The 27,069-nt window shown below is 47.6% G+C and overlaps 2 protein-coding genes across 8 annotated transcripts in view; both read left to right on the top strand.

The window, feature by feature from the left end:
• The window catches only part of CHEK2 (checkpoint kinase 2), a 49,183-nt gene extending 35,690 nt beyond the window's left edge, over window positions 1-13,493 (top strand). For 4 of the 6 annotated variants that reach the window (XM_089323319.1, XM_051826647.3, XM_089323320.1 and 1 more), the window contains 6 exons: window positions 576-662; window positions 3,043-3,206; window positions 3,426-3,541; window positions 4,566-4,651; window positions 8,852-8,932; window positions 13,247-13,493. In XM_089323319.1, coding sequence (XP_089179445.1) covers window positions 576-662; window positions 3,043-3,206; window positions 3,426-3,541; window positions 4,566-4,651; window positions 8,852-8,932; window positions 13,247-13,336 — 624 coding nt within the window. In that variant the 3' untranslated portion in view covers window positions 13,337-13,493. Of the gene's footprint in view, window positions 1-575; window positions 663-3,042; window positions 3,207-3,425; window positions 3,542-3,654; window positions 3,755-4,565; window positions 4,652-8,851; window positions 8,933-13,246 lie in introns of all 6 variants that reach the window. The other 2 variants (XR_007911928.3, XR_016227285.1) reach the window with 2 other exon arrangements.
• Window positions 13,494-21,062: 7,569 nt separating this feature from the next.
• The window catches only part of TTC28 (tetratricopeptide repeat domain 28), a 700,068-nt gene continuing 694,061 nt past the window's right edge, over window positions 21,063-27,069 (top strand). For both annotated transcript variants that reach the window (XM_051826641.3, XM_008274620.5), the window contains exon 1: window positions 21,063-21,287. In XM_051826641.3, coding sequence (XP_051682601.3) covers window positions 21,186-21,287 — 102 coding nt within the window. In that variant the 5' untranslated portion in view covers window positions 21,063-21,185. The remainder of the gene's footprint in view (window positions 21,288-27,069) is intronic.

The raw sequence follows: 27,069 nt of genomic DNA, 5'->3' as shown, positions 1-27,069 counted from the left end.
CCATCCTCCACTGCACTCCCTGGCCACAGCAGAGAGCTGGCCTGGAAGAGGGGCAACCAGGAAAGAATCCGGTGCCCTGACCGGGACTAGAACCCAGTGTGCCGGCGCCGCTAGGTGGAGGATTAGCCTATTGAGCCGCGGCGCCGGTGGGAAATTTTTAATTCCCAAAGAAATATGACATAGTATGTTGTTTGTGTGTGTTAATGTATAATATTATTCTTAACATTCAAATACATCATTTCTGGTGGAATTTCTATATTCACTTTAGTATATTATCAAAATACTTTGTGTCATTTAAATTTTTATTGAAATCCATTTTATATTTCAACAGATGCAAAGGGATGTTTATTATCTTAAGAAGTGAAATAAGAGGATTACTGTCCTAAGTCACTGTTCTCATTTTTGAACTTTTAAAATATTTTCTTGAAAACCCTTCCCCCCGCAGTTTTTTTTTGTATGATTTTGGAAAACATGGTTGTCTGGCTTCATTCAGCTGTAAGGTGCATGTGTTGGTAACTGTCTCTACTCACATACCTACTGCATACATCCAAGGTCATGCTCCCCTTTCTGTGTAGTATCTGCACGAAAATGGCATTATACATCGCGACTTAAAGCCAGAGAATGTACTGCTGTCATCCCAAGACGAGGACTGCCTTATAAAGGTAAGAAGTTCATGTTCTGGGTGGCCGATAAAGCACCACCTGCAGTGCCCGCATCCCACATGGGCGCCGGTTCGAGTCCCAGCTGCTCTACTTCCATCCAGCTCTCTGCTATGGCCTGGGAAAGCAGTGGAAGATGGCCCAAGTACTTGGGAACCTGTACCTGCATGGGAGACCTGGAAGAAGCTCCCGACTCCTGGCTTTGGATTGGCTCAGCCCCAGACGTTGTGGCCATTTGGGAAGTGAACCAGCCAATGGAAGACTTCTCTCTCTCTCTCTCTCTCTCTCTCTTGCTGCTGCTGCTGCTGCTACCTCTCTGTAACACTGCCTTTCAAATAAATAAGTAAATCTTAAAAAAAAAAAAAAGTTAATGTTCTGTAGGTGCCATTTCAGATTCCTTTTAGAAACTTTGAATTCTTCAGTAAAAGTGGGAGTGTAAAAATATTGAGAATCTGACTTTTCCACTCTTAACAGTTTCTTTCTTTCTTTTTTTTTTTTTACTTTGAAAGAGAGAGAGAGAATGTGTGTTGGTTAGTTAGTTATTCTCCCCAAATGCCTGCAACAGCCAAGGCTAGCCAATAACTCAATCTGAGACTCCAGCATGGTGGCAGGGACCCAAGTGCTTAAGCCATCACCACTGCCTGCCAAGGTGTGCATGAGTAGGAAGTTAGAATTGGGAGCAGAACCGGGCTCAAACCCAGGCACTCCAACATGGAATGTGGGCATCTTAGTCTCTGTGCTAAATGTCTGCCCCTTAGCAGTTATTTCGGAGACCTGGTAGTGTTGTTCCTATCTGGGTTCTAATGAGCATTTGTTAAGCTGCACTCTGTGTGTGTGTGTGAGAGAGAGAGAGAGAGGGAGAGGGAGAGGGAGAGGGAGAGGGAGTTCTAAATGGATGCATGGATTGCATTCCCTGCCTTTCCCTGCTTCTCAAATTTAGCTTCCATTTAGAATATTAGGATTTTAAAAAATACTGCCCCTCATGTAATCTGAAGGTGTTATCCAGGTGTAAGCATGCTTTTCTAAGCTCCCCAGGTACTCCATGGTGCAACAAGGCTTGAAAACATGGAGTCTAAGAACAATGTGTAGCCAGTTAAACTCCTAGACTGGGATAAGAGTGATACATTTTTTTAGAAGGTTACACAACACAGACAACTTCAGTCTTGAGATTCCTAGGCTGAGATATTTTTAAGTAAAATGTCTTTTTTCTCCTCCAAAATTGATTGATTTATTTGAAAGAGTTACAGAGACAGAAGGAGAAACAGGGAGAGGTCTTCCATCTGCTGGTTCACTCCTCATGTCACTGCAACAGCCTTCATTTGGGTCTCCCATGTGGGTGACAGGGTCCCAAACATTTGGGTCATCCTCTGCTGCCATTTCCAGCCCACTAGCGGGGAGCTGGATTGGCAGTGAAGCAGCTGGACTCGAAGCAGTGCCTATATGGGATGCTGTCATCTCAGGCAGTGGCTTTACCCGCTACACAACAACGTTGGACCCGAAATTAAATATCTGAACTTGCAAAGACATGATTTTGTATATTTCAGATTAGTGACAGATGTGAATTCTGTGATCCTAGAAACATTGCTTACATGGCTTTTAAAAATCATATATTTATTTTAAAGATTTGTTTTTATTTGTTTGAAAGGGAGAGTTAGAGGGAGAGACAGACTCAGAAAGAAATCTGTCTGCTGATTTACTCCCCAAATGGTCGCGATGACTAGACTAGCACAGGCCAAAGTCAGGCAGCTGGAACTCTATCTGGGTCTCCCCCATGGGTGGCATGGGCCCAAGTACCTGGGCTATCTGCTGCCTTCTCTGGCGCATTAGTGGGTAGCTGGATTGGAAGTGGAGCATCTGGGAGCAGCACTTGAACCTGTGCTCATATGAGATGCAAGCATTGTAGGTGGTGGCTTCACCTGCTGTGCTACAACAGTGGCCAAAAAGATATATTTATTTATTTGAAAGGCAGAGTGACAGAAAGAAGGAGAGACAGAAAAAGAGTGAGAAGGAGATCCTCCATCTGCTGGTTCATTCCCTATTGCCCCCCTGAACTGCCAGGGAAAAGCTAATACAAGCCAGGAGCCAGGAAATCTTGGATCTCCCAAATGGGTGGCAGGAATCCAAGTACTTGGGCCATCCATTGCCTCCCAGGTACGTTATGGGGAAGCTTTATTGGAAGTGCAGATAGCCAGGACTCAAATATGGGATAATATGGGTTGTGGATATCTGAAGCTGTGCCACAGCACCCTCCCTTACATGTCTTTTGGGACTGGCAGAGTCTGTTCATCAATACACACACAAACACATACACACACATGTGTATATATACTCTGTATAATATATGTTTATATTATTTGTTATTCCCTTTTGTGCTTATTTTTAGATTACTGATTTTGGGCAGTCCAAGATTTTGGGGGAGACCTCGCTCATGAGAACCTTGTGTGGTACCCCCACCTACTTGGCTCCTGAGGTTCTTCTGTCCATTGGGACAGCCGGGTATAACCGCGCTGTGGACTGCTGGAGCCTGGGCGTCATCCTTTTTATCTGGTAAGAAAAGCTTTCATTGCCTCACAGTCTGGTTGGAGGTGATTAGATGAAATCGTAAACTTGTTCAGATGGATTCCAGGTTTCATTGAGGTCACTTTTCAACCATGGATCTAAAGAAATACTTGATTTTTCATGGTAATGAAAAAGACATCCATATGTCCAAATGCCACTGAAAATGCCACTTGATTTCTTCTCCTTTCTCTTTCTGCCAATATTAAGCCTTAGTGGGTATCCACCTTTCTCTGAGCATAAGACGCAAGTGTCCCTGAAGGATCAGATCACCAGTGGAAAATACAACTTCATTCCTGAAGTCTGGGCAGATGTTTCAGAGAAGGGTATGGATACGAAAGGGTTAAGAGTCTGTGGTTTGCCAAAATGTGTGTGTGCTGTGGTGGGAGCTTCTTTTCAAATTCTATGATATGTTTTCTCCTGTCAATTCTGTTCTTAGCTTCTAGTGTTAGTTTTGCACCACTTGAAAAGCAGAGGAATTTTATTCTAAGAGCCTGGGCTCAAGTCCTGGATCTGCATAGCTGTTTGGCCTTAGGCAGGTAACTTAACCCCTCCCAGTCCCCATTGTCTTTATTTGTCAACTGGGCCCTTAATAACCCTTACTTTAGAGGCCTTTTATAAGGCTTAAGTATCCTTTATACAAGTGCCTGTTTCCCAGTTGAGTGAGCAAAATAATAAGTAACTCTTCAGTTGCAAAGTTTCCTTTAAGTAGTGTAAAAGCCAGATGCCATTGTATTTTATAACTTAAAAGTGCAACCTTGTAATTCCCTGAAGAAGAAGTAGAGAATGAAAACTAAATGTCAAACAATGTAACCTAGGTGATTCTGTTAAATGTCGGAATGTTTAAGGAATAGCATTGTTGGGGTAGATAAACCAGCCTGGAACTGTTGATTGCTGGAGTAGTTCTTTTCCAACAAGGCTGCAGTTCCAGGGAGCCTCTTTCTGGTTTAGGAACTGGCAGCATCAGCCCCTGGGTGAGAGAGAGAGAGAGAGAGCGCGCGAGAGCGAGCTGGCTATGCATCCTGAGTTTCTTACAACTGGGTGAAAGTTCAGCTGTAATTAGTTTTGAACTTGAGTCCAGTAACAGGGAACAGGAGCTGAGAGGTTGTAATGTCCCAGAAGGGAGACACAGGGAGTATCATTATCAACCCAGGTGTTCAGAGTAGAGTACTTTGGACACTGGGAGTGAGGAGGAACAGGGGCCCTGCCCACCGTTCTGCTGACTCCATGGTGATCTCAGACCCTCTCTCTTTCTGGATGGTGGCCTGTAACTCTGGTATACTTTAATATTGCTGATTCCATGTATTGATCCTTTTCACTGTGCTCTGCCCAATTATCTTGTTGCTTTAGCTCTGGACCTCGTCAAGAAGTTGTTGGTAGTGGACCCAAAGGTGCGTCTTACAACAGAAGAAGCTTTAAATCACCCTTGGCTTCAGGTTGGTGTGGGGCAATTTTTGCTAGCATAAAATACATGGAGGGCCCTCAAATGGCAGAGAGAGAGAGAGAGAGAAAGAAGAAGGAGGAGGAAGAGGAGGAAGAAGAGGACAGAAACACATTTGTTTCCTTCGGTCTGTTCAATTATTTTAGATCAAGCTGTAGGTAATAGGTAGGGTGTGGTTGTATGTATATTTGTGGCATGTAATCTCTGTGCTATTATTGAGGCTGTTGGATGGACAAGCACTTTATGGCTTATTCCAGCCCCACTTGGCTGCCCTGAGTCTACATTTGGCTCTGTTCCTTTGAGAGATTTCTCTGGCTCCACCCTTAACAATACTCCACCCCCACCCCCCCACCCCATTCCCTGCCGTCCCAGGATGGGTGGGCTGCATTCCAGCCATCAGCAGCCTTGAATCTGGGAACCTGGGGGAGGTGGAGGAGGGTTGACTTCCTGGGGGAGAATGCAGCTATTTCTCAAGCCCCAGTAATTGGATGTCAGGGTCCCACTTCTGGTTCATGGTGAGTAAGCATGCCATCAGTGTGGGCTGTCACCTGCACCTTTCAAGTCTGCATTACCCTCATCTTCCTGCTGGGGGTTGTGGTTGCCATTCAGTTGTGCACTGACCTCATTTGGAGCTGCCAGAGTTGGAAGTCCTTTGTGGCTTTGCTAGGGTAGTCTTTAGTTTTGGAATTAGCTACAGCATGGGGTAGGATTTCTGATGGATGTCTAGTCTTCTCAGTACAGCCATTCTTATTTCTGTTAACCTTTGGTCTCGTGTGTGCATGGTCTCTTAAGCCATGTCGCTCAAGAAAGAGGCCATCACTATGGGGATTGCTGGTCTAGGAACTCGTTGGACCATTTGGCCTCAGCTCCATACTTTTGGGACTCCTGGAAGATTGTGCCTTCACTCTTGCTACCCTCTACACCTAACAGTTTGCTCAACTCAGCTCAGGTTGAGAGCAGCAAATCCTTAAAAGAAAAAAAAAGGCAGATATATGTGTTTTGGATGTTGCCCTGGAAACTGCAGTCCCCCCCAGAAGAAATCTGTCAGATGATTTAGCATTTAATAGACCACACAGACTTGAAACAGCAGGACCCCGGAGCAAAGGAGTTTGGAGACAAAGGATGCCCTATGCATGTGGGGATTTAATTTTGGTGAGAAAGAGAAACATGCTTCTTGGCTCTTTTCATGTGTCCTAACAGGGAAACTCTTGGAGCCCAAATGTAGAGATAAGGAGCTATGTCCATTTGGCCGGGTGGGGGTGGGGAGTGGAGCTGGCCAGTTAGGCCTGGGAACAGGTTTGCATCTGCCTAGAATTTACGAGCAATCGCAGCCTATTTTTCTTGTGCTTTTTGTCTCAAAAGAAAACTGTTACTAACAACCAAACAGAAGGTAAAGTTCAACTCCGCCACAGGGGTCTTACTTGAATACTCTTTTGTCTACATTTTATTTTTTTTTGCAGCAAAAGGTGGGGCAAATGCTGAATGAACACAGGGATGCAGATTTCCCATCTAAAACATCTGTTAGTGATAGTTTAGGTTTTTTGTTTTGTTTTGTTTTTTGTTTTTTTTTTTTTTTTTTTTTTTGACAGGCAGAGTGGATAGTGAGAGAGAGAGAGAGAGAGAGACAGAGAGAAAGGTCTTCCTTTGCCGTTGGTTCACCCTCCAATGGCTGCCACGGCTGGTGCGCTGCGGCTGGCGCACCGCGCTGATCCGAAGGCAGGAGCCAGGTGATTCTCCTGGTCTCCCATGCAGGTGCAGGGCCCAAGCACTTGGGCCATCCTCCACTGTACTCCCTGGCCACAGCAGAGAGCTGGCCTGGAAGAGGGGCAACCGGGACAGAATCCGGTGCCCCGACCGGGACTAGAACCCGGTATGCCAGCGCCGCTAGGTGAAGGATTAGCCTATTGAGCCACGGCGCCGGCCAGTTTAGGTTTTATTTTGGGAACATTCAGCATCTTTGAGGAACCAAATGGTTTCGTGGGTCTGGCACTGGCCTGAGCATTTGCTTATGTGGGCTCTGGTCTCTGGTCATTAACAAGATGTCCAGTTTTGAGTGAATCCCTTATATGTGCACTTTCTGCTTCGTGATTACTATTTGAAATAGAGGGTTTCTTCCTGTTTACTTTCAAGAGACGACTTAATAATTTTGAATAGATGGTGACACCTCAAAGGAATAGTACTTACAGATACATGTTGTTCTCTGTGGCGACAGTGAGCTCCTTTTTCTTATTGCTATTTGATGACTGTTGTAGAAATTTGCCTAGGGATGGGTGTTTTGAGAGAGTGCCTGGATCAAGTCTCATCTACTTGTCTTCCAATTTAGCTTCCTGCTAATGTGCACCCTCGGAGGCATCAGATGATGGCTCAAGTAGTTGGGTCCCTGGATTGGAGCCTGGATTGAATTCCGGGCCCCAGGCTTCAGTGTGGCTCAACCCCAGCTGCTGCAAGCATTTGGGAAGCGAGCCAGTGGATGGAATATCTCTCGCTGTCTTTCAAATAAATTAAAAATAAATAAATAAAAATAATTTTAACAGTAGGTCTAATAGGCTTGTGGTCACTCTGGCCTCCCTGAAGGACTGCCACCCACAGGGCATTCCACTGTGGTTTGTCCATTTGTTCATTCCTTCAGAGCGCAGTAAAGAGCTGCTAGGCATCATGGGTGCAGACAAAGGGGAATAAGATAAGTCTTTGCCTCGGGATGCTGAAATTCTGGGTCGAAGCCAGTTCTGACCACACATTGTGGAGTGGCACCATACATGTGGTAGGTTATAGGGGTAGGTGCAGAGTAAGGTGTGAGACCAGGAGGAGGCAGGGCCTGCTCACAGGGCTTTGGGCACTCATATTTTCACCCACTGTGAAGAGCGTCTGCATACCGAGGGGCCTGGCAGTGTTGGTGGAGCTTGGTGCTATCAGCAAAGGCAGCGAGCTTCTCCACAAGTGACTCAATAAAACAGTGCCAAGGCAGGTAGTGGTTCTGATTCCTACATGGAGGGAGGAACCTGCTTTTAGGCCTCCACTGCCCTAAATTTCCTGTATCCATAGAAGTGCTAAATAGTGGAGGTCTTTGTTCTCCTGCCCACCATGGGACACTTGGATTAGGGGATGGAGTTTGTGGGGTCAATTGGTGGGAAGCACGTGGGGCTCTGGAATCGGGCAGCTCTTGGTCTTGTATTCTGCACACGCCACTTGTGAGAGGCTGAGCTGGGCTCCCAGCTGGCCCCAGAGCCCACATTTCCAGTCATGCGTGTTCCCCTCTCTGAAGGCGAGGTTACCTCTCAGGGTTCCCAAATACAGGTTCTCTCCCTACCCCTGTCCCCGGCTCTCCTTCTTGGAGCTTTAAACACTGTCATCTGCATGCATCCTGTTCATTCCCTTCCTTTCTCCTTAAGTCTGAGCTCTGGGATGTTGTGGGTGTAAAGTCCCTCTGGCACCTGCTGGGTGAATTTTCCTGGGAGTGCTAGGTCAGTTGTTAGGATGGCATGGGTGCCTTCTGTTGGCAGAGTAGGGGAGGTCCTACTAGGTTTCGCCATTTCTGGTAGGGTCTGAGATGCTGGCTGTGAAACCTTTTGACTGGTGGGGGTCCGTGTTTCTCTGACCCACTGAGAACTTTCAGACATGTGGTTGTGGTTCAGTCCATCTTGACTGAACCCCGGCTGCTGATTAGACTGCTGTGGGAGAGTGGGGATGAGCAGTGTGGACTCACTTCATTCCTGGAGCTTCAGCAAGGGTGTGAGTCTTTCGATAGACTGAATGTCTACTTCTCTGTGTCTTCCTTTTCCTTTTTCTATTTATCTGAGAGGCAGAAAGATGCACACACACACACACACACACACAGAGTGCTCCCAACTGGTTAACTCCTCAGTGGTTAACTGGTTAACTCCCCAATGCCTGCAATGGCAGGGCTGGAGATAGGAGCCAGGAACTCAATCCAGGTCTCCCACTTGGGTGGCAGAAATCAAGTCACTTGAGTCATAGCTGATTTCCTCCCCAGAGTCCACAGCAGCAGAAAGCTGGAGTCAGGAGCTGGATCTGGGTATTGAACCCAGGTACTCAGATGCTGGATGTGGGTACCCTAACCATTAGGCTAAATGCCTGCCCCCCTGCCTCCCTCTTTCCAGGGACATCCTAGACCTGTCATTCTGGGAGCTTTCCTTCCTGGAGACACAATGTACTTATTCTTTTAATTTGTTCACAGGATGAGGACATGAAAAGAAAGTTTCGGAGTCTCCTGTCTGAGGAAGATAAATCGGTGGCTGTCTCCCAAGTCCCAGACCAGGTATTCCTGACGATCGATGACCATTAAACACAGGCTAGCTTTGGGTAGCTGATGAGCAAGGATAAGGAGTTGAAAGTCTCCTGAGGAGCAATTTTGTAGCCTTTTAAGGGCTAACATAGAAGATACTTTGTTTCAAGTTGATCTGCATAGGCATCCTCAGAAGACTTAATAGGGTATGTTTCATGCATGGAGAAGCAGTGGGGCCAGCCTTGTGGTGTAGTAGGCTAAGCCTCGCCTGTGCACTGGCATCCCATATGGGCGCTGGTTTGCGTCCCAACTGCTCCACTTCCAATCCAGCTCTCTGCTATGGCCTAGGAAAGCAGTAGAAGATGACCCAAGTCCTTGGGCCGCTGTACCCGTGTGGGAGACCTGGAAGAAGTTCCTGGCTCCTGGCATTGGATCAGCCCAGAACCAGAGGATGGAAGATCTTTCTCTCTGTCTCTCCTTCTCTGTCTGTAACTCTGCCTCTCAAATAAATAAATGAATAAAATGAATAAAAACTCTGCCTCTCAAATAAATAAATGCATGAAAACCTAAAAAAAGAAGCACAGCTAGGGATTGTCATTAGGTCTCCCTGCAAGGCAAGGATGGAACCCTCCATCACAGGCTGAAATTGGAATTTGTTGGAAACTTCAAATTTTGGGCAAGCGGTTAATGATTTATTGCAGTTTTATTCTTCTGTAGTTCTTTGTAAGTTCTCACCTATTACTTCTTTTTTTTTTTTTTTTTTATGAGAGATAAACTTTTAATGAATTGATACTTCTGCATGTACTTATTTTCTACATACATAAATATACACATATAATGCTTACAGTGATTTTTTTTGTTTGTTTGTTTTTTTTTATCTTTTATTTAATGAATATAAATTTCCAAAGTACGACTCATGTGTTACAATGGCTTCCCCCCCCATACCGTCCCTCCCACCCACAACCCTCCCCTTTCCCACTCCCTCTCCCCTTCCATTCACATCAAGATTCATTTTCGATTATCTTAATATACAGATCAGCTTAGTATACCTTAAGTAAGTATTTCAACAGTTTGCTCCCACACAGAAACATAAAGTGAAAAATAATAGATGATTTTTTTTTAAATGATGATGAAATCAGATCAGACCTATTGTCATGTTTAATCCCAGTGAGAGTCAAGTTGGGAATAGATAATTTCTTTCTTTCTTTTTTTTTTTTTTTTTTTACAGAAGATCAGTTTAGTGTACATTAAGTAAAGATTTCAGTCGTTTGCACCCCCATAGAAACACAAAGTGAAATATACTGTTTGAGTACTCGTTATAGCATTAAGCCTCAGTGTACAGCACGTTAAGGACAGAGATCCTACATGAGGAGTAAGTACACAGTGACTCCTGTTGTTGACTTTACCAATTGACACTCCTGTTTATGGCATCAGTAATCTCCCTATGCACCAGTTATGAGTTTCCAAGGCTATGGAAGCCCCTTGAGTTCTCCGACTCTTATCTTGTTTAGACACGGTCATAGTCAAAGTGGAGGTTCTCTCCTCCCTTCAGAGAAAGGCACCTCCCTCTTTGAAGACCTGTTCTTTCCACTGGGATCTCACTCACAGAGATCTTTTTGCCAGAGTGTCTTGGCTTTCCATGCCTGAAATACTCTCATGGGCTTTTCAGCCAGATCCGAGTGCCTTTAGGGCTGATTCTGAGGCCAGAGTGCTATTTAGGACATCCGCCATTCTATGAGTCTGCTGAGTATCTCACTTCCCATGTTGGATCACTCTCCCCTTTATTTATTCTATCGGTTGGTGTTAGCAGATACTAGACTTGTTTATGTGCTCCCTTTGACTCTTAGTCCTTTCATTATGATCAATTGTGAACTGAAATTGATCACTTGGAGTAGTGAGATGGCATTCGCACATGCCACCTTGATGGGATTGAATTGGAATCCCCTGGTATGTTTCCAACTCTACCAATTGGGGCAAGTCAGCCCGAGCATGCCCCAAATTATACATCTCTTCCCTCTCTTATTCCCACTCTTATGTTTAACAGGGATCACATTTCAGTTAATTTTCAACACTTAAGAATAACTGTGTGATAATTACTCACCTATTACTTCTTTTAGTGAATGATATCTCCCCATCCCCCACTGTTCCCTCCCAGCTTTATAAATGGGAAAACAAAGAAAGATCATCTTCCCATAAAAGAGCAAGACTTGAGGCTCCTAGGAGAGGTGTTATTGTCTTTTTAAATACGATAATTTAGGGGAAGATGACCCAGAGGGGACTGGTTATGCTGCTTACTTATTATTTTTCTAATTTGAGACAAAGGGAGAGAGAGAGAGAGAGAGAACTGTCACCCATTGGGTCAGTCCACAAATGCCTGGAATGGCCAGAGTTGGGCCAGACTGAGTATCTGGGAACACAATCCAGGTGTCCCCATGAGAGTGACCAGGGACCCAATCCTTGAGCCACCATGTGCTGCCTGTGAGAGTCTGCATTAGCAGGAAACTGCTTACTTTTGATATACAGATGTTCTTCCCACATTCCAATAAAACTCTTATTTTTTTATTTTATTTTTTTTAATTTTCAATTGTCTTTATATACAGAAGATCAATTTAGCATGTATTAAGTAAAGATTTCCACAGTTTATACCCACACAGAAACACAAAGTGTAAAATACTATTTGAGTACTGGTTATAGCATTAATTAAACACCTAAGAGTAATTGTGTATTAATTACAGAGTTCAACCAATAGTTACAATAAAACTCTTTTAAAGTCTTTTTAATTTTAATTATTTTTAGTTGTTTTATTTGAAAGACGCAGAAACAGATCTTCCATCATTGGTTCACTCCCCAAATGCCTGCAACAGCTGAGAGTGATCCATGCCAAAGCCAGCAATCAGGAACTCAAACCAGGTCTCCCACATGAATGGCAGGGACCCCGTCCCTCCCCCAGGTGTGCATATCGGAAATGGATATGGGATGCGGGTGTCCCAACACCTAGTGAGCCACTGAACCACTTTCCTGCCTACCCTCCACACCCTTGCCCAGTTAACCTATGTAAACTTGAAAATAACATAAAACTCACTGTATACACAATGTATTGAACATCCAGGCTTAGCAACACAGCACACTGCAGAGTGTGCTCTGCACTCACGGAGAGCCTGGGACTGAGTGGGAGCTTGGCGGCTGCTCCTCTTGCTGCTGCTGCCTGGTGTCAAGAGAGAGGATCCTGGCCGGCGCCGCAGCTCACTAGGCTAATCCTCCACCTTGTGGTGCCAGCACACCGGGTTCTAGTCCCGGTCGGGGCGCCGGTTTCTGTCCCAGTTGCCCCTCTTCCAGGCCAGCTCTCTGCTATGGCCTGGGAGTGCAGTGGAGGATGGCCCAGGTGCTTGGGCCCTGCACCCCATGGGAGACCAGGAGAAGTACCTGGCTCCTGCCATCGGATCAGCGCGGTGCGCTGGCCGCAGCGCGCCGGCTGTGGCGGCCATTGGAGGGTGAACCAACAGCAAAGGAAGACCTTTCTCTCTGTCTCTCTCTCTCACTGTCCACTCTGCCTGTCAAAAAAAAAAAAAAAAAAAAAAAAGAGAGAGAGAGGATCCTAGCACACGGTGCTGGCCCAGGGAAAGAGCAGCATCCAGAGTGAGGTTCTTTTGCATGCTTATTTCACATTTAGGGCTTCTCAGCTTCTCATCCAGATGGAGGCTGAAGTACTTGAGTTTCTGCCACCCAAATGGGAGACCTGGATGGAGTTCCTGGCTCTTGGCTTCAGATTGGCCCAGATCTGCCTGTTGTAACCATTTGAGGAGTGAACCAACAGATAGAAGATCTCTCTGTGCCTCTCCCTCTCTCTTCCTCTGTTTCTCACTCTGCCTTCAAATAAATAAATAAATACATATTTTAAAACAAATAAGAATTATCAGTAGATAAACATGTCAGAGTAGGATAAGGTGTGGTAGTAATAAATTTGTCATGATAACTAGTAATTTTTTAAAAAGAAGTATTTATGTATTTGAAAGGCAGAGAGAGAGAAAGAGAAAGAGAGGGCTTCCATCCACTGGTTCACTCCCCAAATGGCCAAAACAGCCAGGACTGGGCTGTGCTGAGTCAGGAGGCAGGAACTCCATCCTGGTCTCCCACGTTGGGGCAGACGCCCAGCTAATGCCTTCATATGGGATGCCGGCATTGCAGGCAGCTGCTTAACCCACTGCACCCCAACCTTGGTCCCAGTAATTCTTGGTGTTAGAAGGTTCACATGGAATGCCCTTGATTTACTAGAAGCATATTGAGGAACCTTGGTAGAAGCCATTGATTTGCTTTTGAACACGGCTCCTTTCTCTCCTTCATTTCCAGCCTTCCACTAGTCAAAAGCGGCCCCTTGAAGAAGAAGCAGAGAATGCTGAGGCCACAAAGCGCCGGACCGTGTGTGCTGCTGTGTCGTAACCCCGTGGTTTGAACATGAAAGAAATGTACCTGCTTTCATTCCGTTGTCATCTTTTTTGTTTCCCTCAATCTGGGTCTTATGATTTGTATTTTAATTATGGAAATAATTGCTTCTCCACAATCACTGATACACAATTAAAAATCTGATGGAACCTGGGCTCTGTGTGGGCGCTTGATGAATGGTTTTTGAGTTGAATGCCTGCTCCCTCCCCCCCAGGTTGCTGTGTGCCATTCATCTGGAGCCCTGCTGAGGCTGTCATCACCAGGCTGGCTCTCCGGATGTCACCATCTTCATCTGAATACACATTCAAAAGGCCCCTTAGAAAGAGTGGAAAAGGCACAGCGAGGCTGGGGTGGGATTTGCAGTGGCAGGCTGCACTTGGAGATGCCAGGGACCTCGGTGTGTGTAATACAAGCCAACTTTCAGTTCTCATCCTCACCCTCGTAGAGTTTCTGGAACTTCGGGCTGGATAAGTTGTAAAATTCAGAACTTTTGCAAGTTTAGGTAGAGCATCTCTACTGTATTTGTATAAGGGAGTCCTGTAGCCAAACAGGAATATTTCTGCAGCAAGGATCCATGGGAAAAGAGGTAGAGAAGAGTTACACATACTCCCATATCTTTTCTGCCAAACGATTTATGGATGACTCAGGTCTCAGAGCAGATATGAGCTATGTGGGCAGACCAGGTTGACCTAGTAATGAGCACAGGAGGCCTGGGCAAAGCCCTGTCCATGGTTGGTCTTGTACTCCTGGTGACCCTCTGAGCCAGGTTCCTCCCACCACCATCACGTACAGGCAAGGAACCCGGGTGTAGAGGAGTGAGGTAGCTTGTCCAACATCACACAACTGACAAGTGGCAGCACTGGGACTCAACCCAGTTTTTTCTGACTCTAATACTAACATTTTTTGTCCTCTTCGTCACATATTGAGTCAGAACCAGGGGTTTGACTCACACTGGCAAAGCCCACAAGAGACTGAAGAAAAAAAATTAAAAATTTTTTTTGTTTGTTTGAAAGAGAGAGAGAGAGAGAAAGAGAGAGAGAGAGAGAAAACAGCTAGGAATCTGACATCCTCTGGTTTACTTCCCAAATGCCCAAATCAAGAGTCTGGAAGTACATTTGAGTCTCCCGTGTGGATGGCAGGGACCCAAGGACCTGAGCCATCATCTGCTGCCTTCTAGGGTGTGCGTTAGCAGGAAGCTGGACTCAGAACCACAGCTGGAACTGAAACCCCCACACTCCGGTATGAGATATGAGTACCCCAAGTGGTGTCTTTAATTTTTTTTTAAGATTTATTTTTGTTTTATTTGAAAGGCAGAGTTGCAGACACAGAGAAGGAAAAACAGAAATCTTCCATCTGCTGGTTTACTCCCCAGATGGCCAGGGCTGGGCCAGGCTGAAGCCAGGAGCTTCATCTGAGTCTCCCACATGGGTGCAGGGGCCCAAGGATTTGGGCCATCTTCCACTGCTTTTCCAAGCACATTAGCGGGGAGCTGGATTAGAAGTGGAGCAGCTGGGACTCAAACCAGTGTCCATATGGGATGCCGGGACTGCGGGCAGCAGCTTGATCTGTGTCACAACGCTGGCCCCCCAAGTGGCATCTTAACTGCTGTGCCAAATGTCTGTCCTAAAGAAGATATCCTTGTCTGTTCTCCCAGGGTGTTCAGTTCCTGCAGATGGGCTGTAGGGATAGCCCTGTGATCTGTGGAAGTTGTAACATCTTGGTGACAAGAAAGAGAAATCTGTCCCAATTATTTTATGTAAGGGGGGATTTGTTTCATGATTACAAATGGCTAGACCTGGAAGCCATCAAGAGTGCAAGTGGTTGGAAAAGCTAACTATTTTTATTTTTTTTAAAGATTTATTTATTTGAAAGGCAGAGTCACAAAGAGACAGAGGCAGAGAGAGAGGTCTTCCACCCTCTGGTTCACTCCCCAGATGGCTACAACAGCCGGAGCTTTGCCAATCTGAAGCTAGGAGCCAGGAGCTTCTTTCTTGTCTTCACGCAGGTGCAGGGCTCAGGTATTTGGGCCATAGCAGAAAGCTGGATTGGAAGTGGAGCAGCCAGGTTGTGAACTGGCGCCCATATGGGATGCTGGTGCTGTAGGCGGCGGCTTACCAGCTATGCCACAACGCCAGCCCTGGCTTTTTTTTTTTTTTTTTTTAATTAATAGAAATAGAGAGCTCCCATCTACTGATTCACTGTCACAATGCCCACAAGAGTTAGGTCTTAGACTGAGCCATGTCTGGGCCAGGGCTGAAGCTGGGAGCCAGGCACTCAATCGAGGTCTCCCATGTAAATAACAGGAATCTAATTACTTGAGCCATTACTGCTGCCTCCCAAAGTCTGTATTAGCAGGAAGCTGGAGTGAAAAGCAAGAACTATGTATTAAACACAAGTACTTCCATATAGGACACAAGTGTCCTAACTGCCAAGCTAAATGCCCACCCCAGTGTGGCTCTTTTCTCTTTCTGACCCATGATTGTGCGTTTTTTAACTGCATCATGGATTTTAGCCCACATTGTAGCTTGCTGGCCATGTTATGAATTGAGCACCCTTGCTTGGGTGGCAGGGGTGATTCCTTGAGGGCAAGGTGAGGGGCACACAGCTGTTGTGCTGGCAATCAGAAATGAGAGCTTGGCAATTGCCATTGGAAGTACATACAAGCATTTTGGGGTTTGGCTGGCCTGGGACAGGGGCTAGATAAAAGATTTAGGTGGTTTGCTTATTTAAAGGAATGAAGCAGAGATTGCCAAACTTAATGAGTTTTAGCTCATTTGAATATTTAATGTGGAGGCTATGTTTTTCAAGGGCAATTTTTCTCTTGGGGCAGGTAGCCTGCCCTTCTGGTTCCAGAGCACTTTTTTTTTTTTTAATTCATTTATTTATTTCAAAGTCAAACTTACACAGAGAGAGGTGATGCAGAGAGAGGTCTTCCATCTCCTGGTTCGCTCCCCAATTGGCTGCAACGGCCAGAGCTGTGCTGATCCAAAGCCAGGAGCCAGGAGCTTCTTCTGAGTCTCCCATGTGGGTGCAGGGGCCCAAGGACTTGGGCCATCTTCCACTGTATTCCCAGGCCATAGCAGAGAGCTGGATCAGAAGTGGAGCAGCGGGGAATCAAGCCTGTACCCATACAGGATGATGGCCGTGCAGGTGGCGGCTTTACCCACTATGCCGCAGTGCCAGCCCCTCCAGAGCACTTTGAGTCAGCTCTGTCTGATTATAAAACTACCTTGGTGGCTTCATAATGGCCCCCAAAGGTGTCCGCATCCTAAGAATCCCAGAACTGTGAACACATTCCTGTTTATGGCAAAAGTGACTATGTAAATGTGGTTAAAGATCTGGAGGTGGGGCAATTATCCTGGCTCATCTGGTGGGTCCTTGTAATCACAAAGATCCTCTCAAGGATACAGGAGGAGTCAGGGACACAGGAGCTGGTGATGGGATGACTGAGCAGAGTTTGGAGTGATATGCTTCGAAAATGAAGGAAGGGACCACAACCCAAGGAAAACAGGCAGCTTCTAGAAGCTGAAAAAGCAAGCAAATGAATTCTTGCTTCAGAAGAATTTAATATGACTTTAATCAAGTGGAACTGATTTCAGGTTTTTGTGCTATAGAGCCACATTAGGTGGCTCAATAGGCTAATTCTCTGCTTGCGGCACCGGCACCCCAGGTTCTAGTCCCGGTTGGGCCGCTGGGTTCTGTCCCGGTTGCCCCTATTCCAGGCCAGCTCTCTGCTGTGACCCAGGAGTGCAGTGGAGGATGGCCCAGGTCCTTGGGCCCTGCACCCGCCTGGGAGACAGGAGAAGCACCTGGCTCCTGCCTTCGGATCAGTGCAGTGCGTCGGGCACAGCGCGCCAGCCACAGCAGCCATTGCGGGGTGAACCAATGGAAAAGGAAGACTTTTCTCTCTGTCTCTCTCTCTCACTATCCACTCTGCCTGTCAAAAAAAAAAAAAAAAATTATGTTGTTTTAAGCCACTTAGATTGTGGTAGTGTGTTACAGCAGGTATAGGTAGCACTTAGCAAGGGTAGATATCAGCTCTGGTAGGGGGCTGTTGTCTCTACTTCTCCTAACCTCACTGTACTTTTTTCTTTTGATGGAATTCTTTTCCTTTTCCCGTGAAGTCATGGGAAAGTGGGAGGATGGTAAAAGTAACTGACCTCTCACCAGGGAAGCTAAAGGTTCCTAGGACTCTTTCAGTAGAGCTCCTCCCACTGGCATCCCCAATGAAGGTGGGTGCAGGACTTTGAAGCATGAGCAAATGGAGACAGGATGGCAACATTAATGGTGGCAGCAATTAGTGCTAACCTGAGCTCTGCACTTCCTAACTTGAGCTTTGTGTCAGTTCAGATTGCTCAGCCTTTGTCCCCTTATCTGTAAGATGGGTACAGTGAGAGTACCAGCCTCCAATGCTAATTCTGTTTGTGAGGATTCTGTGCAGGAAGGTCCCTAGAGTGCCTTGTATTCGATGAGGGATTTACCAGTTTTGGCTTCCATCGTTAAAGGTGAGAGAGCCATGTAAGTAGTCCGAGGGAGTCATGGACTGTTCTTGAGCAGCTTGGCACACATGATGGCAAATGGGGATGCTTTTGAACAAGATTTGGGAAGTGCCACATCTGGGGTTTGTGGTGGAGCAGAGGTGGAGGGCTACTTCCCGGAGGCTGAAGTCAGTGCCACTCTGTGTACAACAGGCTGATTGCTCCATGTAGACCCACTGTGTGCCTACAGGATGGTTCAGCGGACAGCTCTGGCTCGCCCTGTCCTTCGTGCCCCTTCCAACTGTAACCCTTCTCCCTTCCCTGCCTCTTTCCCATGTCTTTCTGGCAGGGAGGACCCTTGCTCCTTTCTGGAGGACCACTGGGTAGCCAGGTCTCACCAATCTGGCTGTGGTGATTGGCTCAGGTAGGGGAGTGTGGCCCAAGTGGGTCCAATGAAAATCAACTGTGGCTGGAACTACGGGTTGAGCATCCCTAATATGAAAATCCAGAATCTGAAAGAGGACTCACACGAGGCCACAAATGGTAACTTTCATGCCAGGAAACTTTGTCTCATGCCTCAAATTATTAAAAAATATTGTATACCATTGCCTTAAGATGTATATGAAATGCAAATGAATTTTGTGTTTAGGCTTGGGTTCCATACATATGTACATGCAAATATTAAAAAAAATCTTAAAATAAAAATCTGAAAGCTGAACCACTTCTGGTCCCAGGCATTTCAGGTGAGGGATGCTCAATCTGCTCTCTTGGGTCTGTGTGTGCTAGGGGCATCTCAGGCCACTGTGCAGAAGGAACTGTGTGAGAATGAGCAAGACCTAGGAGAAATCAGAGATGGAGGTTGAGGTTTGAGCACCTGGATGCGGCTATTCCTGAAGCTGAGATCCCACCCCAGGACTCTACAATCAAATGATCAGGTATGTTCCCCCCACCCCCTTTTTAAAGATTTTTTATTTACTTATTTGACAGAGTTACAGACAGTAAGAGAGAGAAAGAGAGAGAGGGGGAGAGAGAGAGAGAGAGAGAGAGGAAGGTCTTCCTTCTGTTGGTTCACTCCCCAAATGGCTGCAATGGCTGGAGCTACGCCAATCCGAAGCCAGGAGCCAGGTGCCTCCTCCTGATCTCTCATGCAAGTGCAGGGGCCCAAGCACCTGGGCCGTCCTCCACTGCCTTCTCGGGCCACAGCAGAGAGCTGGACTGGAAGAGGAGCAGCCGGGACTAGAACCCGGCGCCCATATGGGATGCTGGCGCCACAGGTGGAGGATTAACCTAGTGTGCCCTGGTGCTGGCCCCATCCCTTTTTGTTTTACTCCAGATTGAGCTGCTTTTGTTTTTGGACCTAATACAAATAGTCATTTACAAACTGCAAGAGACTCTTGGAGATTTCTTTCTTTCTTTCTTTTTTTTTTTTTTTCTAGTAGGGAAAACATTTCTCTGCTGTTGTTTTCCTGCCAGTTTTAGGGTTTTTGGGGGAGGTTTGGGGCAGAGAATGGAAAGTGACGATGTGGGAAGCAAGAGTCGCTGCAGCTCCAAAGTTGGGTGAATTCCTCCCAGCTAATTATACTGCAGGGTTTGGGAGCAGAGCCCCTCTCATTAAACTTTTAGGGTTCTTGGCTGCATGGGATGAGAATTACACCAGTGAACCTCAGAGAGCTTGGTGTGTGCCAAGCTCTGGGCTGAGGAACATGCAGGCGTGAATCCCGCTAGGTGCGCCTGCCCCCCCACCCCCCATGCAGAAGTCATGGCTCTGTCCAATGACCTGCCCACGGGTCTCCAGTTTTCAAGGAGATGGGGTTTGAGCCCTTCTTTTTTTTTTTTTTAAAGATTTATTTATTTATTTGAAAGGCAGAGTTATAAAGAGGCAGAGGCAGAGAGAGAGAGAGAGAGAGAGAGTCTTCCATCAGCTGGTTCACTCCCCAGATGTTATTGAGAGCCTTTGGTTCTTATCCATCAAAACTACCGGAAAGGTCTTGTTGCATGCTCACTGCGTGATAGCTTTTTTTTTTCTTCTATTTTTTTTTTTTTTTTTTTTTGACAGGCAGAGTGGACAGTGAGAGAGAGAGACAGAGAGAAAGGTCTTCCTTTGCCGTTGGTTCACCCTCCAATGGCTGCCACGGCTGGCGCGCAGCGGCCGGTGCACCGCGCTGATCCGATGGCAGGAGCCAGGTGCTTCTCCTGGTCTCCCATGGGGTGCAGGGCCCAAGTACTTGGGCCATCCTCCACTGCACTCCTGGGCCACAGCAGATAGCTGGCCTGGAAGAGGGGCAACCGGGACAGAATCCGGCTCCCCGACCGGGACTAGAACCCGGTGTGCCGGCGCCGCAAGGTGGAGGATTAGCCTAGTGAGCCAAGGCGCCGGCCTTTTTCTTCTATTTTAAGCTCTATTTATTTATTTGAAACACAGAGTTGAGAGAGAGAGAGAGATCCTCCATCCACTGGTTCACTCCCCAGATGGCTGCAATGGCCAGAGCTGGTCCAATCGGAAGCCAGGAGCCAGGAGCTTCTTTGAGGTCTCCCACGCGGGTGCAGGGGCCCAAGGACTTGGGCCATCTTCTGCTTTCCCAGGCCATAGCAGAGAACTGGATGAGAAGTGGAGCAGCCAGGACTCCAGGCTTGGATGACCGACCGCTCGGCAGGCCCGGCTTTACCCGCTGTGCTACAGCGCCGGCCCCTGTATCTTTTTTTTTTTTTTTTTTTTTTTTTTTTTAATCTGAATGATTTCATCCAGCTTTCGGAGAAAGAGGCCCCTGAAGTCGCGACCCCAACCACCAAGGCTTAGTGAAGATGCAGAACTTGAATTTGGGGTCTCCACTGGGTCTGGCTGTCCCCAGGACTCGGGCCTTCCCTGTGCCACCTACAGCCCTGCACACCTCCACCGTCGGGTCTCCTTGCTTTAGTGGCAGTACTTTTTGGAGAGACGGCCGCCCTAGCTCTCGCCTCGGGGTGAAGCGGTAAAGGCGAGGGCGCTCCGGGGGCCCCGCGCCCGGGATCCAGGTGGTCCGCAGTGCGGCAGGCGGCTGCGCGCAGCGGAGAACGGCTCTCCCTCCGAGTGGCCGGGCGCGGCGGGGGTGGGCTCGGCCCCGGGAACAGCGGCCGGCTCCGGAGGGCGCGAGGCGGGGCGCGCGGGGAGGGACGCGGCGAGTGCGCGCGTGCGCGGTATGCGTGGGGGAAACCCGCGGGGGCGCGCGGGGAGCCGGCGCGGCGAGTGCGCGCGTGCGCGGTGGGGGGGGGGCGGTCGGGGTTGCCGCGGCGGCGCGCGGGACGGCGGGAACATGGCGCGCGGGAGCGGCGCGCGCGCCTAGCTGACTGGACCGTTAGCTCGAGGCGTTCGCGGCCCGGTCCCCGTGGGGATGGAGCAGTCGCCGCCGCCGGCGCCGGAGCCGATCCCGGGGACGACCCCTGCACGGAGTCGCAGGCGGCGGGAGCCCGAGTCTCCGCCCGCGCCGGCGCGGGTGAGTGCGTGAGGGGCGCGGGCCGAGAGACTTTCTTTGTGAAACTCCGTCGGTACGAGCCGGGCCGGGCCTCCGCCGCTGACTAGCGCCCGCGAGGCAGGAGCCGCCGGGCCGTCGGGGTTCGAGCCTCGCCGCGAGCCGCTGGGCGGCGGGACCCCGACCGGCGCCCGCTTGCCTCAGTTTCCGCGGGAGTGTATCTGGAGTACGCGCGCGCGCGCGCGCGAGGCATACAGTAGGCGCCTAATGCGCCGGCGGGGGGCGGACCCCGCCGCGAACCCGGGCCACGGGGACTGTCGATTGTCGCGGCGTGGACGCAGGTGTCCACGCAGCCTGGGGGGGAGGCTCAGGTGCTGCCGGCCTCAGGTGAGGCGGTAGGGAGTGAGGGCTCCGTCCCCGGGAGGGAGCAAGGCTGCGTGCGGCTCACCACAGAGCGACGCTGCAAAGCTTTCTGGGTGTGTCGCGGTGTGTTTGGGACCTCGGTCAGGGTGAACGAGGAGACTCTGGAGGTGGGACCCCCGGCGGATGGGGCGTGATGCCCCCTTCCCCTCCCCCGCACTGGGCATAGGAATAATCCGGAGCCCTTGATGAAAATACCGACTTCACACCCCGCCCCAGGCCCCTGGGCTGTGACTCCCCGAGGAAAGGGGGCAGATCCTGAAAAAAAAAAAATTTTTTTTTTTAAACAAATTCTTGAAGTTGTGATCAGGCGAGTCTGGCAAACTTTGTTGTAGAAAAGTAAGGTTCCTGCAATCAGGAACTTGTTCTGTTTATGCCTCACCATGGTACCCTGATGCCCGGGCGAGGTGCCTGGCACACGGAGGCTGTCAGAAAGCAGGCACGGGAGTTGGCAAAACAGGAGTTCCTTGGGGGTCATCCCTGTGGGAGGTTTTGCCTCGGACCCCAGCTTAGTTTTTGTGACTCCTGATAATGCCATGTTTTTAGCGCGTTCTAGGCAAAAGCAGGGTAAGACGTTGCTTGTTGTAAGCCATCAGCTATGTATACACTAGCTAGATTAAAATTAATCCTGAAGCAACATTCTGAATTAAGAAGTGCATGTTTCTTTCTCTTCATTTGTTAACACTGGGTTTAGAGGATATTCCTCCTCTGAGGCAGGTACATTTTTACTTTGTCATCACAGCAAATCTGAATTGTTGTTGATCTGTTCAGGAAAGTTGGCAATTAGTTTAAATCTCTTGAGTATTTGTAGTCTGTATGTGTATTTTTTTGAGATTGAGATTAATATTTAGTTTGGGATCAGTGCTAAAATAAAATTGTTTGAAAATTGATATTTCAGTGGCTTTTTTTTTTTTTTTTTTTTGGGCAGGCAGAGTTAGATAGTGAGAGAGACAGAAAGAAAGGTCTTCCTTCCATTGGTTCACCCCCCCAAATGGCTGCCATGGCTGGTGCGCTGTGGCTGGCACGCTGCACTGGCAGGAGCCAGGTGCTTCCTCCTGGTCTCCCATGTGGGTGCAGGGGCCCAAGCACTTGGGCCATCCTCCACTGCCTTCCCGGGCCACAGCAGAGAGCTGGACTGGAAGAGGAGCAACTGGGACAGAATCCTGCACCTCAACCGGGACTAGAACCTGGGATGCCAGCACCGCAGGCGGAGAATTAGCCAAGTGAGCCGTGGCACTGGCCAGTGGCTTTTTAACATTAAGTTGAATTTCATTTAGTTGGTTTCATTTCATATGAGTTTTTGTTGTTGATGTTGTTGCATGCATAGGAAGACAACACTTGGAGCTGAGATAGCTGCTGAAGAAGAAAAATGGAAAAGTTGAGTGCTATATTCTCTCAATGTGTTGTATCTGTAGCTTATGTGGATATATCTTTTTATAAGTGTATTTAAAAAGAAGGTTTAAGGGGGCAGGTTTTGACTTAGTGGTTAAGATGCTGGTTCAAGGGTCCAGTATTGTGGCATAGTGGATTAAGCTGCCACCTGCAACTGCAGTTCAAGTCTTGGCTGCTCCACTTCCGATCCAGCTCCCTGCTTACGGCCTGGGAAAGCAGCTGAGGATGGCTCTGGATGAATCTCCTGGCTCCTGGCTTTGGCCTGATGTTGTACCCATTTGGGAAGTGAACCAGTTGATGGATAGATCTCTCTCTCTCTCTCTGCTTTTCAAATAAAGAAAACAAATCTTAAAAAAAAAAAAAATGCTGGTTGAGATGCTAAAATCGCATATCTGAGTGCCTGGGTTTGAGCCTGGGTCCAGCGCCTGATTCCAGCTTCCTCCTAATGTGCATCCTGGGAGGCAGCAGGTGATGGCTCAAGTACTTGGGTCCCTGTTATCCATGTGGGAGACCTGGATTGCGTTTTGGCTCTGGACGTCAGTGCGCAGTGTTGGGAACCTTTGAGTAGTGAACCAGCAGGTAACATCTCTGTCTCTCTTTGGCTCTCACACACAAAAAAAAAAAAAAAAAAAAAAAGAGTTTTTGGGGCCTGTAAGGAAAATAGTGCAGATTGGTGCTGCCTCACATGCAGCACCAAATGTAAGAAAAAGGGACATAGGGGCTGGCGCTATGGTGCAAAGGGTTAAAGCTCCTGCCTGCCAACTGACATCCCACATGGGCACTGGTTTGTATCCTGACTGCTCCACGTCCAATCTAGCTCCCTGCTAATGTGCCACGGAAAGCAGCAGAGGATGGCCCAAGTCCTTGGGCCCCTGCACCCACTTGGGAGACCTGGAAGAAGCTCCTGGCTCCTGGCTTTGGATTGGCTCAGCTCTGGGTATTGCAGCCATTTGGGGAGTGAACCAGCAGGTGGAAGACCTCTCTCTGTGTCTCTATCTTTCTCTGTAACTCTGTCTTTCAAATAAAATAAAAAAAAAAAAGAGTTTTATTGAGATACAATTCATCTATGGTAAAATTAACTCTTTAATGATAAGATTTTACAGTTCATAATATATTCACAGAGTTGTATACCCACAAGAAATTCCTCGGGGGCCAGCGCTGTGGCACAGCGGGTTAATGCCCTGGCTTGAAGCACCAGCATCCCATATGGGTGCCAGTTCTAGTCCTGGCTGCTCCACTTCCAATCCAGCTCTCTGCTATAGCCTGGGAAAGCAGTAGAAGATGGTCCAAGTCCTTGGGCACCTACAACTGTGTGGGAGACCCGGAGGAAGCTCCTGGCTCCTGGCTTCAGATCAGCACAGCTCCGTCCATTGCGGCCATCTGGGGAGTGAACCAGCGGATGGAAGACTTCTCTCTCTGTCTCTACCTTTCTCTGTAATTCTGCCTGTCAAATAAATAAAATGAATTTTTTTTAATTTTTATTTTTTGACAGGCAGACTGGACAGTGAGAGGGAGAGACAGAGAGAAAGGTTTTCCTTTTTCCGTTGATTCACCCAACAATGGCCGCTGCGCCGGCTGGCACACTGCACTGATCTGTAGTCAGGTGCCAGGTGTTTCTCCTGGTCTCCCTTGCGGGTGCAGGGCCCAAGGACTTGGGCCATCCTCCACCGCCCTCCCGGGCCACAGCAGAGAGCTGGAATGGAAGAGGAGCAACCGGGACAGAATCCGGCGCCCTGACCGGGACTAGAACTCAGGGTGCTGGTGCTGCAGGCGGAGAATTAGCCTATTGAGCCGTGGTGCCGGCAATAAAATGAATCTTTTAAAAAAATTCCTCACTCATTTCAGTCATTCATTATTTCCCTTTCCCCCAATTCCTGGCAATATGTAACCTCTTTTCTGTCTCCATGAATTTAACCATTCTGCACATTTCACAATATATGATCTTCTGGGATTGACTTCTTTCACCACAGTTTTTTCAAGATTCATGCATGTTGTAGTATATATCAATGTTTCATTCCTTGTTATTGCTAAGTAATTTTTTGTTGAATGGATATACTACCTCTTGTTTATCCATTCGTCTGTTGATGGACTTGTGGGGTTTTTCCCTTTCTGTTGTTGGGGTAAAGATTTATTTATTTATTTACTTGAAAGGCAGTTGGAGGGAGGGAAAGACTGAAAGATATCTTCCCGGGGCCGGTGCTGTGATGCAGCGGGTTAAAGCCCTGGCCTGAAGCACTGGCATCCCATACGGGCGCTGGTTCTAGTCCCAGATGCTCCTCTTCTGATCTGGCTCTCTTCTGTGGCCCGGGAAAGCAGTACAAGATGGCCCAGGTCCTTGGGCCCCTGCACCCACATGGGAGACCTGGAAGAAGCTCCTGGCTCCTGGCTTCGGATCAGCGCAGCTCCAGCCGTTGTGGCCATCTGGGGAGTGAACCAGCGGATGGAAGACCTCTCTCTCTCTCTCTCTGTCTCTACCTCTTTTGTAACTGTGTCTTTCAAATAAATAAAATAAATCTTAAAAAAAAAAAAGAAAGATCTCTTCCATCTGTTGGTTCACTCTCCAGTCTCAATGGCTGGGGCTGGGCCAGGCCACAGCCAGGATCCTGGAACTCCATCTGGATCTTTCATGTTGGTGGCAAGGGCTCAAGTACTTGAGCTATCTTCTGCTGCTTTCCCAGGCACATTAGCAGGGAGCTGGATCTGAAGCAGGGCAGCTGAGATTTGACAGTGTTCATATGGGAGGCTGGCATCACAGGCGGCGGCTTAACACTGAGTCATAGTGCTGACCTCAACTTGTGGGTTTTTCTCCCAGTTTTTGGTTCTTATGAGTAATGCTCCTATTAACATTTGTGTACAAGTTTTAGTGTAAACCTTTGTTTTTAATTCTCTTGGATATATCTCTAGGAATAGAATTTCTGGGTCAGACAATAACTCCGTTTAACCTCTTGTGGAATTGCCAAAACATTTCCTAAGGTGCTCCAGCATTTTACATCCCTACCAGTAATATATGGGATTTCTGATTTCTCTCCTTCCTGACCAATATTTGTTTTTGTCGTATAACAGATAACCTAATAGATGTGAAGAGATATCTTATTACAGTTTTGACTTGCATTTTCCTGATGACTAGTGATATTAGACCTATGTTGCTATGCTTATTGGCCATTTGTATATCATTTTTGGAGAAATACTTATCCAAATTCTTTATGTATTTACCCCTTTCTCCCCCATTTTTAAATCGAGTCAGTTGACCTTTTTATTAGTGAAACTTAGTTCTGGATATTAGTTCTGGATATTAAACTCTTATCAGGTATATTGATTGCGATATTTTCTACTATTCTGTAGATTGTTTTCACATTTTTGACAATGTCCGTTGATGTAAAAAAGTTTAATTTTAATATAATCTTTGTTTTTCTTTCGATGCTTACACGTTTGATGAGACACCGCAGAGTCTTAGGTAAAGAAGTTTTGCCTCTGTTTTCTTCTGAGTTTCAGGCCTCTGGCCTTTATATTTAACTTGTTGAGGTAGTGGTCTAGATTCATTTTTTCACACCTGGATGTCCAGTACTGTGCAATGAAAAGACTATTCTTTCTCATTTAATGGCCTTCACATCTTTAATTGAAAATCAGTTGATTATAAGTAAGGTTTGATTTCTGGTCTCTTTTTAAAAAATTTTAAATTTATACAAGGTGAACAAATTTCATATGTACAGATTTTATTTATGGACTCTTGGTTCTGTTTTTTTTTTTTTTTTTTTTGACAGGCAGAGTGGACAGTGAGAGAGAGAGACAGAGAGAAAGGTCTTCCTTTGCTGTTGGTTCACCCTCCAATGGCCACCGCGGCCGCAGCGCTGCGGCTGGTGCACCGCGCTGATCTGATGGCAGGAGCCAGGTACTTATCCTGGTCTCCCATGGGGTGCAGGGCCCAAGTACTTGGGCCATCCTCCACTGCACTTCCCTGGCCACAGCAGAGAGCTGGCCTGGAAGAGGGGCAACC

This window comes from Oryctolagus cuniculus, chromosome 21 (genome assembly GCF_051225735.1).
Source record: "Oryctolagus cuniculus isolate XC-2025 breed Fujian yellow rabbit chromosome 21, ASM5122573v1, whole genome shotgun sequence".
Taxonomy (NCBI): domain Eukaryota; kingdom Metazoa; phylum Chordata; class Mammalia; order Lagomorpha; family Leporidae; genus Oryctolagus; species Oryctolagus cuniculus.
Note: the sequence above shows the minus strand (reverse complement) of the source record. Positions and strands in the feature narration are given on the sequence as shown.